This window comes from Lonchura striata, chromosome 33 (assembly GCF_050655825.1).
Source record: "Lonchura striata isolate lonStrDom1 chromosome 33, ASM5065582v1, whole genome shotgun sequence".
NCBI classification, from domain to species: domain Eukaryota; kingdom Metazoa; phylum Chordata; class Aves; order Passeriformes; family Estrildidae; genus Lonchura; species Lonchura striata.
Window position 1 is genome coordinate 4,234,602 of NC_140735.1, and position 14,496 is coordinate 4,249,097.

Genomic DNA, 14,496 nt, shown 5'->3' on the forward strand with positions numbered 1-14,496 from the left:
GAACTGAACACAGAACTCAAGGTGAAGTCTCACCAGCACCGAGTACAGGGGAAGAATGACCTCCCTGCTCCTGCTGGTCACACAATTCCTAATGCAGGCCAGGATGCCATTGGCTTCCTGGCCACCAAGGCACATTGCTGGCCCATATTATATCGGCTATCAACAAGCACCCTCAGGTCCCTTTTTGCCTGAACATTGTCCAGCCACTCTGTCCCCAGCTTGTAACATTGTAGGGGATTTTTGTGGCCAAAATGTAGAACTTGGCACTTAGACTTATTAAACTTCATGCTGTTGGACTCTGCCCATCTATCCAACTGATCTAAGTCTCTCTGCAGAGCCCTCCTTCCTCCCAGTAGATCAACACAAGCTCACAGCTTTGTGTCATCTGCAAATTTACTGAGGGATTCAATGCCCTCCTCCCTGTCATCTATAAAAATATTAAATAGAACTGGTCCCAGTAGAGAGCCCTGAGGGACACCGCTGGTGACTGTCCCCAGCTGGATGTGGCACCATTCACCACCACTCTCTGGGCCCAGCCATCCAGCCTGTTCCTAACCCAGCAAAGAGTGCTCCTGTCCAAGCCGTGGGCTGCCAGCTTCTCCAGGACTGTGCTGTGGGAGACAGTATCAAAGGCCTTGCTGAAGTCTAAATAACCAACATCCACAGCCCTTCCTGCATCCACCAGATGGATCACCTGGTCATAGAAGGAGACCAGGTTGCTCAGACATGATCTGCCCTTTGTAAAACCCATGCTGCCTGGGTCTGGTACCCTGGCCATCCTGTAAGTGCTGTGTGATAGCACTCAGTATGAACTGTTCCATTATATTTCTAGAAATATATATCTGGTATTCCATTGCTAATCCTGTGGGACAAAATGCATTGAAGTTCAATTCCACCTGTCCAATCTTTTACACCTCTGAGAAAGTCTGGGGCTGGGATTGGATCCAGCCATTCAGAGGCTCCTCTCTTCAAAGAAATTTTAGAAGTCTAGGGGTTCTGGAGGATTTGGGGGTTTCAGGGCGGCTGCTGGGTATCATTTCTCCACCGCATGGCTCAGCAGGAGTTTCTCCAATAAAGAAATAAAGATTTTGCCTGAAGCTCCCACTCTGCCCATGACAGGAACACCTTTGAGTGTCTGGAACATCCTGGCTGTTTGGCAGCCTGGGGACTCCTGGGATGTCACCGTGGGGCCCCTGTGAGTGCCTGTGACTGACCGGTGCCTTTGCAGCCCAAGGTCTCCTGGGATGTCACCATGGAATGTTTGTGACTGCCTCTGACCACACAGCCCTTTCCATCCCCAGAAAGCCCTGGGAGGTCTCCATGGAGCCCCTGTCTGTGTGCGTGTGACATTCCAGCTCTTGAACAGCCTGGAGAGTCTCGGAAAGTCCTCATGGAACCCCTCTGAGTGTATGTAACAAATCTAATCCTAAGAAGGCAATCATCCCCAGCCCCTGTTGCTATGGTCAGTTTCCATGACAACCATCCCCAGCCCCTGTGGCTATGGTCAGTTTCCATGACAACCATCCCCAGCCCCTGTGGCTATGGTCAGTTTCCATGGCAACCATCCCCAGCCCCTGTGGCTATGGTCAGTTTCCATGACAACCATCCCCAGCCCCTGTGGCTATGGTCAGTTTCCATGACAACCATCCCCAGCCCCTGTTGCTGTGGTCAGTTTCCATGGCAACCATCCCCAGCCCCTGTTGCTACGGTCAGTCCCTGGGCAGTTCCATGGAGACCCCATGCCAGGGGTGGCTGCCATGGACACCAGCTCAGGCCTGGAGCCAGAGCCTGTTGCCATGGCAAACATTGGCACTTCCATCCCCAGGGTCATGGGATCCCAGAACCACAGAATCTTTGGCTGAGCTGGGCGGGATCCATCAGGATCTTCGAATCCAGCTGCTGGCCCTGCACAGGACACCTCAACAATGCCAGCCTGGGCCTGGCACTGGTGTCCAATTGCTGCTGGAGCTCAGAGAGCCCTGGAGCTGTGACCCTTCCCTGGGGAGCCTGGGCAGTGCCCCAGAAGCCTCTGGGAAAATCCTTTTCCTGAGATCCAAGCTAAGGCTGCCCCGACTCAGCTGCAGCTGTTCCCTCCAGTCCTGTCCCTGGGCACCAGAGTGAAGAGGTTTCCGCATTCCCCAGGCAGGGACTCACTCCCAAGGCTGTTGCCATGGCCACCAAGGCTGGGAGCAGCTCACAATCCTGGTTTCCATGGGCCAGGGTTTAGGAATGGGACTCCTCAATTTCCTGCTCCCAGTAATACTGCAGTGCAGCTCGCTGCCCTCCTGCATCCCATGGAAGACAGAAAAGGCAAAGAGCCTGGGCTAAGAACAATTTACTGGGAACAGGAACCACATAAGGAACAAACAGAAACAGAAACAATATTGAACAGGAACAGAAACAACACTGAACACAGAGATCATAAGAAAAACTATTTACAGGGAAAAGTACATCACCACTGACTGTCTCTTCCCAGACATGTATTTCTTCCTTCCTGGAAAGGATGCCCTTCTCCTTGGGGGAGAGAGAGAGTCCCTTTCCTGCCCCTGGCAATGACATCAGTGTGGGAGTGAATGTAATTACAATGCAATGGCCAGACCCTCCCATCATTTGATCCCACATCATGTCATTGGCAGGGGCAGGAAAAGGGACAGGTGTCTTCCCAGCATGGATCACAGGGAACATGGGTCACCAGGTCTCTTCGCAATGTGGGTCCTCCAATGGGGGATAAATCTGGAGCAGCACAAAGCTCTTCCTGCAGTTGGGGCATTTGCAGGGCTTTGCTTACTGGTGCCTCCGTTGGTGTCTGGTCAAGTTAGACCTCTGGGTGAAGCTCTTCCCACACTGGGGACACCTGTACGGCCTCTCCCCGGTGTGGATGCGCTGGTGCCTGACAAGGTGGGAGTTATGCTTGAAGCCCTGCCCGCAGTCAGGGCAGCGGAAGGGCCTCTCGGCTGTGTGAATCCGCTCATGCAGAAGGAGATGGGAGCTGGTGTGAAACCTTTTTGGACACTCAGGACACTCGTAAGGCCTCTCCCCGGTGTGGATGCGTTGGTGGGCGATGAGCTCAGAGCTGCACCTGAAGCCCTTCCCACACTCCCCACACTCGTAGGCCCATTCCCTGGTGTGGATCACCTGGTGACGAAGCAGGTCAGAGCTCTGTCTGAAGCTCTTCCCACACTCCAGGCACTTGTAGGGCTTCTCCCTATCCTGAAGCTGCTCATGGACCACCAGCTCTGACCTCTTGCTGAAGCTCTGTCCACCTTCCTGGCACAGGCTGGGTCTTTCATCCTCAGAGCACCCTGGGCTGCGTTTGGAGGCCCTCCACATGCGGGATCCCTGGGGCTTTTGCTCCTTGCTGGATTCCTGTTCCATGGAGCCGCTCAAAACAGCCTCTTCCATGAGGTTCTGGCATGGGGATTTGTCCTCCCTGGTCTCCATCTTCAGCTCCTTGTCTGGCAAGGAAGGACAAAGACAGGATGGTATTCACCTCTGTGCCTGAGGAAACAATCCTTTACTAAGAAAATTTTTAAAATACAAATGCAATAGAACAAACAACAAAACCCCTACTGACCGAGTCCGACACCCTGTGGGTCAGGGTGTTGGCAGCAGTCCCATTAAATGGTGGCTGAGGTCCTCCTGCAGTGACAGCTGTGTCTCTGTTGAAGCAGTTATCCTGAAGAAGGGTGAAGTTTTCTTCTGAAGGTCCAGTGGTGGTGGAGATGGGCCTGGTCTTTCTCTGGGAATCCAGTGGAGCTGAAAGCTGCTTTTCTGGGAATCCAGTAGGAAAAGGCAGGCTGTGGTGTTTCAAGGCTCAGATTATATCCAGGTAGGAATGCTGGCTCCTCCCTCTGGGTGGAGCATCGCACAATGGGATGATGTCATTTTTATCAGTCATGCACTTTTATCAGTCATGCATTTTTATCACTCAATGGCCCATTAGCAGAAGATATTTCCCGAGGGATGATTGGTTATGGAAGAGATAAAGTCAGCTTCCTAATTAACTTCCTAATGATAACTGCCCCCACCTTTAACAGATGGCAATTGAATACACACACAGCTGAACCTGAGACACTGTTCCAGCCTTGGAAACCAGGATTTGGTAGCAGGACTTGTTAGGGAATGCAAGCCTGTCTGAAAGCAGAGAAAGAATCTCCAGAGCCTTCAACAAGAAATAGAGAGTTGTGTGATAATCATTTCAACATCTTCTCTTTTGGAATTATTTTCTAATGATATTTTCCTTCACTTTTCTTATACTTTTGTACTATTTTGAAGATTTGTATTATCTAAAATTTTGTATTATGTAATATTTTGCAGATTTGTATTTCACTGTTCCTTAAGCTAAGTTGGTGCCTGTGTCTTTGGTGTTGACCCTGCCCTCAGGTGAAACAGGACCCCATCCTGCCTAAGAGTTACCTGGGAAGACAAAAACCCTCACTCCAAAAGTTCCCCTTGCTCCTTGCTCCCCCCACTTTATACACTGAGCAGGATGTCCTATGGGCTGGGGTATCCCAGGGTCAGCTGGGCTCACCTGTGCTGGCTGTGTCCCCTCCCAGCCTCCCCGCAGCCCCAGCCCCTCCCCAGTGTAGCCCAGAGGGGCAGGACAGGCCTTGGCTCAGTGGGAGCTCAGCAAGAGCAAAACCATCTCAGTGTGCTCAGCCCTGTGCTCAGCACCCGGCCCAGCAGTGTCTCAGTGCCAGTGTCCGTGCCATCAGTCCCAACAAGGGGTTTCCATGGCACCTGCCAAGACAGGTGGCCCAGGTGTCACACCCGCTGAGGGCTGCCATGGACACAGTGCCCAGCACTGCCCCTTTCTGTTTGCCTGACCTGGCCTTTGGCCCTGGCACTGCCGTTTGCTGCTGGTTCCGCAGTGCCTGACCGGCCAGCGTGGCACAGGGCAGGTGGCCATGGCACAAGGGCCCAGCAAGGGATCCCCTCTGGCTCCGGGCTGTGACAGCAGCCTTGTGGAACGGCCTAGGGCAGGTTTCCATGGCAAACAACCATCACAACGCCTCCAGGCATTGGTTGCCGTGGCACCAAACTAAGGAATGGGTCCCTGTGGGTGTTGCTGTGGCACCTGGTGGCACCAAGGAGTGGCACTGCAATTGTGCCTGGAACAGCCCCGGCACCGCTTTGTCCTGAGGGCTGCCACGGCAGCCAAGGGCAGCAGCAGCTCTGCAGGCAAGTGGCCATGGAACCTGGCTGCAGAAAAGGGTCCTGGGCTGGTTTCCAAGGAAACTTGAACAGATGTGGCTTGCCATGGCACCCAAAGCCAGCAGTGGGGTCAGTGCAGTGACCATGGCAAGAGTCCCTTGCAATGGCCCAGTGCAGGTTGGGCTGATGATCCACCCTCACTGCTGGCCCAGGGCAGGTCTGCAATGCTCTTGGAGGCACCTTGGGCTTGGCACACACTTGAGGAAGCTGTCTGTTTTCAATGGGGAAACTCAGGATTTTCGTTTGCTACAAAAAGTAAAGAAGGAAAAGCCAACTTTGCCTGAGTGCAACCAGTTCTCCAAGCAAAGCAGGTCCCAGGTGAGTGAAGAGAGACAGGATGAGGATGGGGAATGTGGAGCAAGGTTGTCCATTGTGAAAAATGCCAATCGCTTGTTTTTAGAGTTTTTGATAGTTTAATAATAGTAAAATGATTATTAAAATTATAATACAATTGGAGTAATAAAATTTTAAATTAGGACAATAGAAATACAATAAAAACCAAAGAATTACGGACTCTGGATGCTCTCTGGCACTTAAACCACAACAAGCATGCCTTGTGTACAAAGGAATCACCCTTGAAACAATACACTGTTGCATATTCATATATATTTCATGGTTATGCATACATTCTATTTAAAACAAGAACCTCTCCCTGTTATGTGTCAATTGCTTCCTTTAATAACCACAGCGTCTTTGAATCTGAGCAAGGCCTGAAGAAATTAGCTTTTTCTGATAAGAAAACCATAAATTCGTCTTCTATGGAAAATTTAGGTATTTGGTGACAGTTACTTCAAAGCAAGTATCTCATTCCTTAAATAAAACCCCATTGACATAATATTTATTTTAACTACTAAAGCTTCATTTTAACTGTAAAACTACATTTACCATACTCTTAAAATGTTAATACGGCACAACTAATCAATATAGCATGACACATATAGTGAATATCTGCATAGAGCCATATAATATGCATTTTTCACATCCATGCTGGGTCAGACCTCCAGGCACAGCTCTTCTGAACAGGCCAGACCTCCTCAAGAGAGTCCCAGCATCAATATCAGTCACTGAATGTTGTAATCTCCTCTTGTGTAATAAGAACAGCAATAAAAGACACCCTTTAAAACAGGAATACATATTTCCTAGAAGCCCTTTGCAATATCTCTCCATAAATATTGTAGGAAAACTTCTAAATGAATGACACTAGAGGCGAGAGAAATCAAGGCAGAGCCACGGTTTTTCAGGACTGGCTTGATCCTAATGAGCCCCGTGGTGCATTTGGAGCTGAGCCTTGGAACCCCAGGGCCTGAGAGGAGATGGCACAAACCTTTCCAGGAGTCAAAGTCACAGGAAAACCCAGAGTGTCTCAAGGCATTAATGGGTACCACTGAGCACCATCCCCAACACAGGCTTCTCATGGACTCCTTGTAGGAGTGAATGGGAGGCAAGGATGGCACAAAAACCTCTCAGAGACTCAGTGTTGAAAGGAAATTCCAAAGTACTTTAAAGACCTTGAGTATCTCAAAGCATTAATGAGCCCTACTGAGTGTCAGTACAAAGCTCTCAAAGGACTCATTAAAGCTAATGGGGGTCATAAAGATAACTGGGGCCATGATTGCACAAACCTCTCACAGAGTCTGGATCAGAAGGGAAACATCAAGTACTTTAAAATAATTGAGTTCCTAGAAGTGTTAATGAGCCCACTCTCTGTTGTTTACTGACAAAAACCTCTCCAGGGACTAATTACAGCAGATAATTGGAGGCCAGGATTGCACAAACCTCTCAGAGTCTCCAAGGCAAAAGCAAAAGCCAAAGTCCTTTGAAGAACCTGCAGTCCCTGGGAGCATGAAGGAGCCCCGAGGACCATTCCTGACCAAGGCTCCCCAGGGACTCCTTCCAGCAGATCCTTGAGGCCACTGGGATGTGGGCTGTGGGGGATGCTGAGGGCAGGACCAGGGGGTGACAGTGCCCAGCCTGGCTGGGGCTGTGCCAGGAGGCCCCAGTGCCTCAGCACAAGGTGTCTCCTCACAGCCCTTGGTGGCACAGACCCTGCTGTGCCCCAGGGCACCAAGACTTGTCTTCTCTTTGTCCCCACCTGTCATCACTGCCTCCAGTTCTCTGCTCTGCCCTGCCTGGGGACACTTTCTCCGTTTTGTCCCTCAGTGGGGCCCATTAAATTCAGGGAAACTTTGGGGATGGACTCTGACTTGGAGTTCTGGAGAGGTTTCTGCAGCTCCCTCTCAGGGCCTGATGTTCATGACCTGAGCACAAATCCCCAGAGGGTCATTAAAGTCCTTGGGCTGTGTCTGTGCTGCTGAGATGTGCCGGGCTCCTGGCCCAGAGGCAGCTCCTGGCAAGGGCAGCGCTGCAGAGAGACAGCTCTGGCCAGGAGCAGCTCCTGTGCACAGCGCAGCAGGGCTGGGGCTCTGCCAGGGCATCCCAGAGACACGAGCATGGCACAGACAGAACTCTCAGGGGCTCAGCAATGGCAGGGGCTGTGCAGTGTCCCAGAGGGTCTGTGTCACAGTGGTACCTCTGTGGCTGTGTCACAGAGGCCCAGAGCAGTAATGAGGTCAAAAAGGGGCTGTGTAACAGCACAGATTGGGCTATGACATCACAGAGTTTGTTGTGTGAGGTCATTGAGCAACTACACCATCCTAGAGGGGACTGTGTGACAACACAGAGCAGGCCATGACATCATGGCATGGCTGTATGCCATCATAGAGTGGGCTGTGAGGTCAAAGTTTGTGCTGTGACATTACAGAGTGACAGTATGACATCACAGAGAGGGTTTTGTGACATCTCAGAGGGGGTTGTGTTGTCACAGATATGGCTGTGATATCATAGAGTAGGGTGTGAGGCCATAGAGCCAATTCCACCACCATGGAGGGTGGCTGTGTGACACCAGAGTGGGTTGTGACATCACTGGGTGCCTGAGTAACATCACAGAGCAGGCCGTGACATCACAAAACAGACAGAGATTTCACAGGCTGTAAGAGACAGTCCAAAGTTTCCCTCATCTGCCTCACGATCCATGCAAGTACTGAGACTAAGGCCCTGAAGACCCTGGCAGAAGTTCTGGTCTGGTTGAGGTGGATGCTTGCCAAGTGATTGTTTGCAGGTGTGCGTGCTGTGCACACGGTGCACCACTTTGAGCAGGGACTGGCAATTAGCAGCTTGCTCTGTACACTTACACTGGCTTCAGGATCCCTGCTCCCCATGAATTTGCCCACCTCTTGGCCAGATACCACTCGCTTTGGAGAACTTTGGTGACCCCCCATGGAAGATCCCTCATCTGCCTCACGACCGCCATCAAGGACGGAGGTTGAAGCCCCCCCCAAGGACTGAGACTGAGACCCCTAAGATTTTAACACAGAGGCGATGGCCTGACTGAAGCGGGATGTCTGCCAAGCGTTACCTGCAGATGTGCTCGCTGCACCAAGACTGGTTTCCCAGGGAAAGCAATCCTGAATCAATGAGTACTGCTCACAGCTGGGGCTGGTTTGTCCTGTTTGGAACACGGCTGTCTGTACTTGTTCTCAACGGACTTATTCTCCACTGTCCTGTACCTGCTTCCTCAACATATTAAAAAAAAGCCCTGAGTTAACTAAAGTCTTTGAGATTCTCCTTGACATGTCAAGAGGGAACTATGGGCTGGAGCATGAGGATTTTGTCTCTCCATTCATAGCTATTCCTCTCCACTCTTTTTCTCTCTCTCTTTCTACCCTTTATCTCCTTTCTAATCCTTCTACGGCATTTGCTGTGGGCACTCAATAAAAGGTGCATTTGTTTTGATTAATACTGAAAATCCCTTCTATGTGGTTTTTGCACTCTGTGATCAGGAAAACAAACCATCATGATTCCTGCTTGCACTAGAGGATAGTGACACGGGCTGACTTTGTGATATCAGAGTCTTCTGTGACATCACAACACAAGTGTATGACATCACAGAGTGATAGACCAGCATTGGTGCTCAGACACCACAAGGGGATATGATAGATCTCAGGGTGGGCTGTGACATAACAGGAGGCAGTGTGACATCTCAGGGGCTCTGTGACCTTACTGGGGAGGTCACTTCAACCCAGCTCCCACTCACAGTTCCTCCCAGAGAAGTCCAAAGCTGCTCATGCACCGTGGGATCCCGTGTCCCTCTGGGTCCCCCTGCCCCTGGCGCCGCAGCCTCCCCCTGAGGATGTTCTAGGAGATCAACCCCAGAGCCTGACACGGGGACAGGGGCTCAGGGCCGTCAAAGTTGGAACAGGGAGACAGGGACCCCCTAGCAGCATCCCTGTGCCCCCAGGGCCAGAGCTTGGCATGGGCTCCTTCACCCTCTTATGAATGAGGGCTTGAGAGCACTTTAAAAATCCCCAGCAGGGGAGTAGCATAAAACCGAGTTAATATTAAGCGACAGCACCACAGAGTTCCTTGGCAAGAGTCACTCTGCTCCTGACTGGACACTTCAGGCACACCAAGGGAACAAAGCAGCAACAAAACCAAACAAAACCCAGGCAATCAAACCAGAAATGAGCCAAGAACTGTCCCGGTGTCAGTGTGTTTGTGTGTTTCTGTGTGTGTGTGTGTGTGTGTGTGTGTGTGTGTGTGTGTGTGTGTGTTTGTGTGTGTTTGTGTGTGAGGAAAGGACAGTGAGGGCAAGGATAAAAGGAATACAGCCTAAAAGCTAAACAGAGCTGTGGAATAACACTTAACAATATTCAACTTCGCTTATAACTTCTATTAAGCTTCACAAATTAGTAAAAGAACAACTCTTATCAGCATTTAAGTTCACTTACAGCTTGTGATTTTGTCGCTATGAGACACGTGTGTAGTAGATAGGGACAGGCGAACGGAAGATTTTGGGATGTGACGGAAAGAAAGACCCCTTCCCCCTCTCACCCTGCAACATGTTATCCATTTACCCCAAAGAATGTAACCACACCTAACCCAGTAGTTTTCCACTCCTGACTAACCCTAGAGACCCTACCAACCCCCCCTGACGTAGCAGAGTCCCCCAAGACTATTTAAACCCATGAGATAAGATAATAAAGGCTTTCGACCGTCCACCACACTGGTGCCTGCGTGTGTCCTTGGCCCGAGTGGCCCAGGGGAGACTGGGCTGCCGTGCTGTTCCTTGAAACCAGGTCGCCTTGCCTTCCCCTGAAGGCAACATAACTGGTGCCGAAGCCCGGGAATAATTCGCTTGGGCAGCGGGTGTCGCCTGGACAAGAGCAGCGGCCAGACCGGTGAAACCGTGTTCTCGGCAAGGGAGACGTCCCAGGACCCGCGATCATCATGGATGCCATTGCCAGGGTCGTAAGTGAGGTTCATAAGCAATGGGGAATTGAGTGTAAGCTCAAAGACTTTTATCTTGCTATAGCAAGGCTGCTTGAGCTTGGGGCAATTGAACGCCCTGTGGATGTTTTGCATCCGGAGATATGGGAAAAATGCACAGCCGCGCTGGCCGAGGACACGAAATCCTCAGGCAGCGGCAAATGCCTTAAGGCGTGGGGAAAAGTAGAGAAAGCCCTGCGCAAAGCAATAGAAGAGCAGGAGACGTGGAGCGCAGCGCGTACGTGTTTATTGGTTACACCCAAGCTAGGGGTAGGAGCGGCAACGCAAACTACCCCTGAGGGTGACCCGCCCAGGAGCGGGGATCCGGGGGGGCCCGGCGCGTCGCCCCCCTCCGCGGGCCGGGGCCCGGGGCCCCCCGCGGAAACCTCCCAAAAATCCGCGGCTTCCCCACCCGCCCCGCCACCGCCGGTCGGTGACCCGCTACCGGAGGTGCAGCAGCGCGCAGAGTTCTTTTGGCAGGGACTGGTGGGGGAAGCCAGAGCCGCGGGAGCCGCGGCTCGGGAGGGGATGCTGCCCACGCCGCCTCCATACGCCTTTGAAAATGGCGCCGGCAGCCAAGGGGAGGGGCGGGGCGCGGGCAGTCTCGGCGCAAAGAGCACAGAGGCGCGGAGTTTCGCTAATGCGCGTGCGCGGGAGAAAGAGAAGGAGAGCGGCAGAGGGCTCGGAGCCGATCGGCAGCCGCGCCTGACACTGCCACCGTATAAGGGAGAAACCCACCCCTGCAGGAGGCAGGGCGAGCCCGGGGAGCGGCAGCGGCGCCACCCCCGGGGGGAGGAGCGGGGTCGGAGCCGCGCAAAACGGCACCGAGCCCCGGAAGTGCGCTGGCACTCGACTTCCGACTCGGAGTCCAGCAGCAGCTCCGGCAGCTCGGAAGAGCTGCCGGGAGCCGGCTGGGACTCTGAGACGAAGAGAATAGAGCCAATGCAATTTAAAACAAAACCAAGTAAAGCTTTAAGCCGCACCGAAAAGCAGCCACAATACGAACCAGCCCAGTTTACCGACTGGGGAGAAATAAAAATAGCCTGTGCTGAATGGTCCCCAGCGGCTGCCGTACAAGCCTTCCCAGTGAGGATCACCGGCCCGGAAGGGAACCAGCAGAGGGTATATGCCCCGGTAAACCCAAAAGATGTACAATCAATTGTCAAAGCCATTGCAGAAAAAGGAATCAATTCGGCCATAGTCTCCACACTAATTGATGGTCTTTTTAGTAATGACGACCTGCTTCCCTTTGATAGCGAGCGAATAGGTCGCATGATACTTGATGGCGCGGGAATGATTGTATTTAGACAAGAATGGGAGGATAATTGTACAAAGCTATTAGCCCAAGCATCTGGCGCGAGGCAGCCACTACACAGATCGACTTTATCCAGGCTTATGGGAAAGCACGATGATATGATCACGCCTCAGCAGCAAGCCACGCAGATGCGGGCTGAGGAGGTCAGGGCGACCACTCAGGCTGCCAGGGAGGCTATTCGTGCAGCCTCCCGGGTCGTGGCCAAGCCGTCGCCGTGGTCCTCCGTAAGGCAAGCAGAGAGCGAAAGCTTCACGCAGTTCGTAAATCGCCTGCAGGCAGCAATAGACTCCTCTACCCTGCCGGCAGAGGCAAAGGGCCCCGTGGTAGCTGACTGCTTGCGCCAGCAGTTGCAACTCTGTCACCAAAGATATCTTACGTTCCCTGCCAGCCGGAGCCAGCCTGGCTGACATGATCAGACATGTAGTGAGGGAAGAACACCTGACACCCATTCAGGCAGCCGTCCACACCCTGACCAGTGCCATGGCGTGTTTCAAGTGTGGTGAGGCAGGTCACATCGCGGTGAGCTGTCCCCAGCCGACACGGCAGCCCGCCGCGGCGCCTCCACCCCAAACACGCCAGAGAGGAGCCTGTTGGAGCTGCGGGAGGAAGGGGCATCTGGCCAAGGAATGCAGGTCCCGGCCCCAGGGAAACGGGAGAGGGAGGGGGCGTGCGGGCTGCACCCAGCCTCCTCCCGCTGCAAATGCAAGGCAGCCCATCTATGCCAACCCCCAGTGGGACGGGGCGCCCTTATACCCCATACCCCCACAGGAGACAGCCAGCTTCGTACCCTCACCAGCGAATTTCGCAACACAGCCTGCGGTACCTTCGTACCCACTACCGCCGCAAGCAGCGCCCGTACCGCAGGGTCAGCAGGGGACGCCCCAGAATGGGACCCCTGGGTGGCCCTGGCCATGAAAATAGGGAAGGAGCCACCGAAGGTGTGGGGGACGTGCCGCCTTTATGGCAGTCAGGACCACCATGTCATAGGGCTTCAGTTTTGGGTGGCAACCACAGGAGCCCGACAAATTCTTACAGTTCACCTGGGCACCCTTTGGCTGCGGAGATCACAATGCACAGCCTAGATATCGGGGATGTGTAAGTTATAACATGACCGTTCTACAGCCAGACCACCCTAGTTAGACCACAGGTAGAACGTGGACAGTAGTCCTCAGAGGACCGAGAAGGTGGGTGAATGTACGAATTATCAAACTCCAACCACCAGCACCTCGACCAGTAGGACCCAATAAAGTTATCAGGAATGTGCTCAAAGGGAAAAACACAACCCACCCCAAAACCTTGCCCCCAAAAGTCACCGACACCCCGGCTAGCCATGCAGATGTATTCCAGATAAGCCGCACAGCCGAGTCCGATCCAAACCCAATTTTTCGTATGCTAGAAGCTACCTTTCTAACCCTAAACGAAACCAAACCGAACCTGACTAACTCCTGTTGGCTTTGTTATGATGTTAAACCCCCTTTCTACGAAGGCATTGCTTTAGACACCCCCTTCAGTTACTCCACAGCCAGTGCCCCCCACCAGTGCAGATGGGACACTCCCCGCAGAGGAATCACCCTGAGTCAAATCACAGGACAAGGCAAATGTTTTGGTAATGCAACTTTAGCAAAGCAAAAAGGCAACTTCTGCACTAAAGTTGTCAAGCCCAACAGAAAAATCGGTAAGTGGGTGGTCCCATCCGCATCTGGGATGTAGGTTTGCCAGCGATCCGGAGTGAGTCCTTGTGTGTTCCTTGCCAAATTTAATGACTCTATTGACTTCTGTGTCCAAGTTCTGATTGTTCCTAGGGTCCTATACCACTCAGATGAAGAAGTGTACCACCTTTTCGAAGAACCTGACAGACTGCACAAAAGAGAAATAATCACAGGTATAACTATCGCAATGCTGCTCAGCCTGGGAGCAGCTGGTACAGCCACAGGTGTCTCAGCCATCGCAACCCAACAGCACGGACTCTCTCAGCTGCAAATGACCATCGATGAAGACCTGCAGAAGATCGAGAAATCCATCTCCTATCTAGAGAAATCAGTCTCTTCGCTTTCAGAAGTAGTTTTACAAAATAGGCGAAGACTGGACCTCTTGTTCATGCAACAAGGAAGACTGTGTGCAGCTTTGAAAGAGGAATGCTGCTTTTATGCAGATCATACAGGAGTCGTTAAAGACTCCATGGCAGAACTCCGAGATAGACTGGCTCAAAGAAAGAGAGACAAGGAAACCCAGCAGAGCTGGTTCGAATCCTGGTTCAATCAATCACCTTGGCTCACCACTTTAATTTCTGCCCTGGTAGGTCCACTGGCAATACTGCTTTTAGCTGTTACCATAGGACCATGCCTGCTGAACAAGCTAGTCTCGTTTGTTCAGGCCCGTCTAGAACGGGCAAACATTCTGTTTGTAGGCCAGCAACAAATGCTGTAAACCAAAAAGTGCGAACACAGTCAGCTGCAAAAAGCCTTCGAAACTCACCTTGCGAGATTTACTCAGGTTTACCAAAAACCCTTTTTTCCTTACCAAGTTACAAGTTTGTACCTCACTCCAGTGCCTATATCTACGACTACCTCATGTTACTTATGAAAAGGAGGGGGGAGATGTAGTAGATAGGGACAGGCGAACGGAAGATTTTGGGATGTGAC

The 14,496-nt window shown here is 52.1% G+C and overlaps 1 protein-coding gene across 1 annotated transcript; it reads right to left on the reverse strand.

The window, feature by feature from the left end:
* Positions 1–1,735: 1,735 nt before the first annotated feature.
* Positions 1,736–3,593, reverse strand: LOC146764512 (uncharacterized). The gene has a single exon (XM_085564382.1). The coding sequence runs from the start codon at positions 3,439–3,441 to the stop codon at positions 2,785–2,787; it is 657 nt and encodes a 218-aa protein (XP_085420508.1). The 5' UTR covers positions 3,442–3,593; the 3' UTR covers positions 1,736–2,784.
* Between the last annotated feature and the right edge of the window lie 10,903 nt (positions 3,594–14,496).

Coding starts and splice junctions, on each gene's coding strand:
- LOC146764512 (XM_085564382.1), bottom strand. CDS start 3,441: ATGGAGACCAGGGAGGACAAATCCCCATGCCAGAACCTCATGGAAGAG.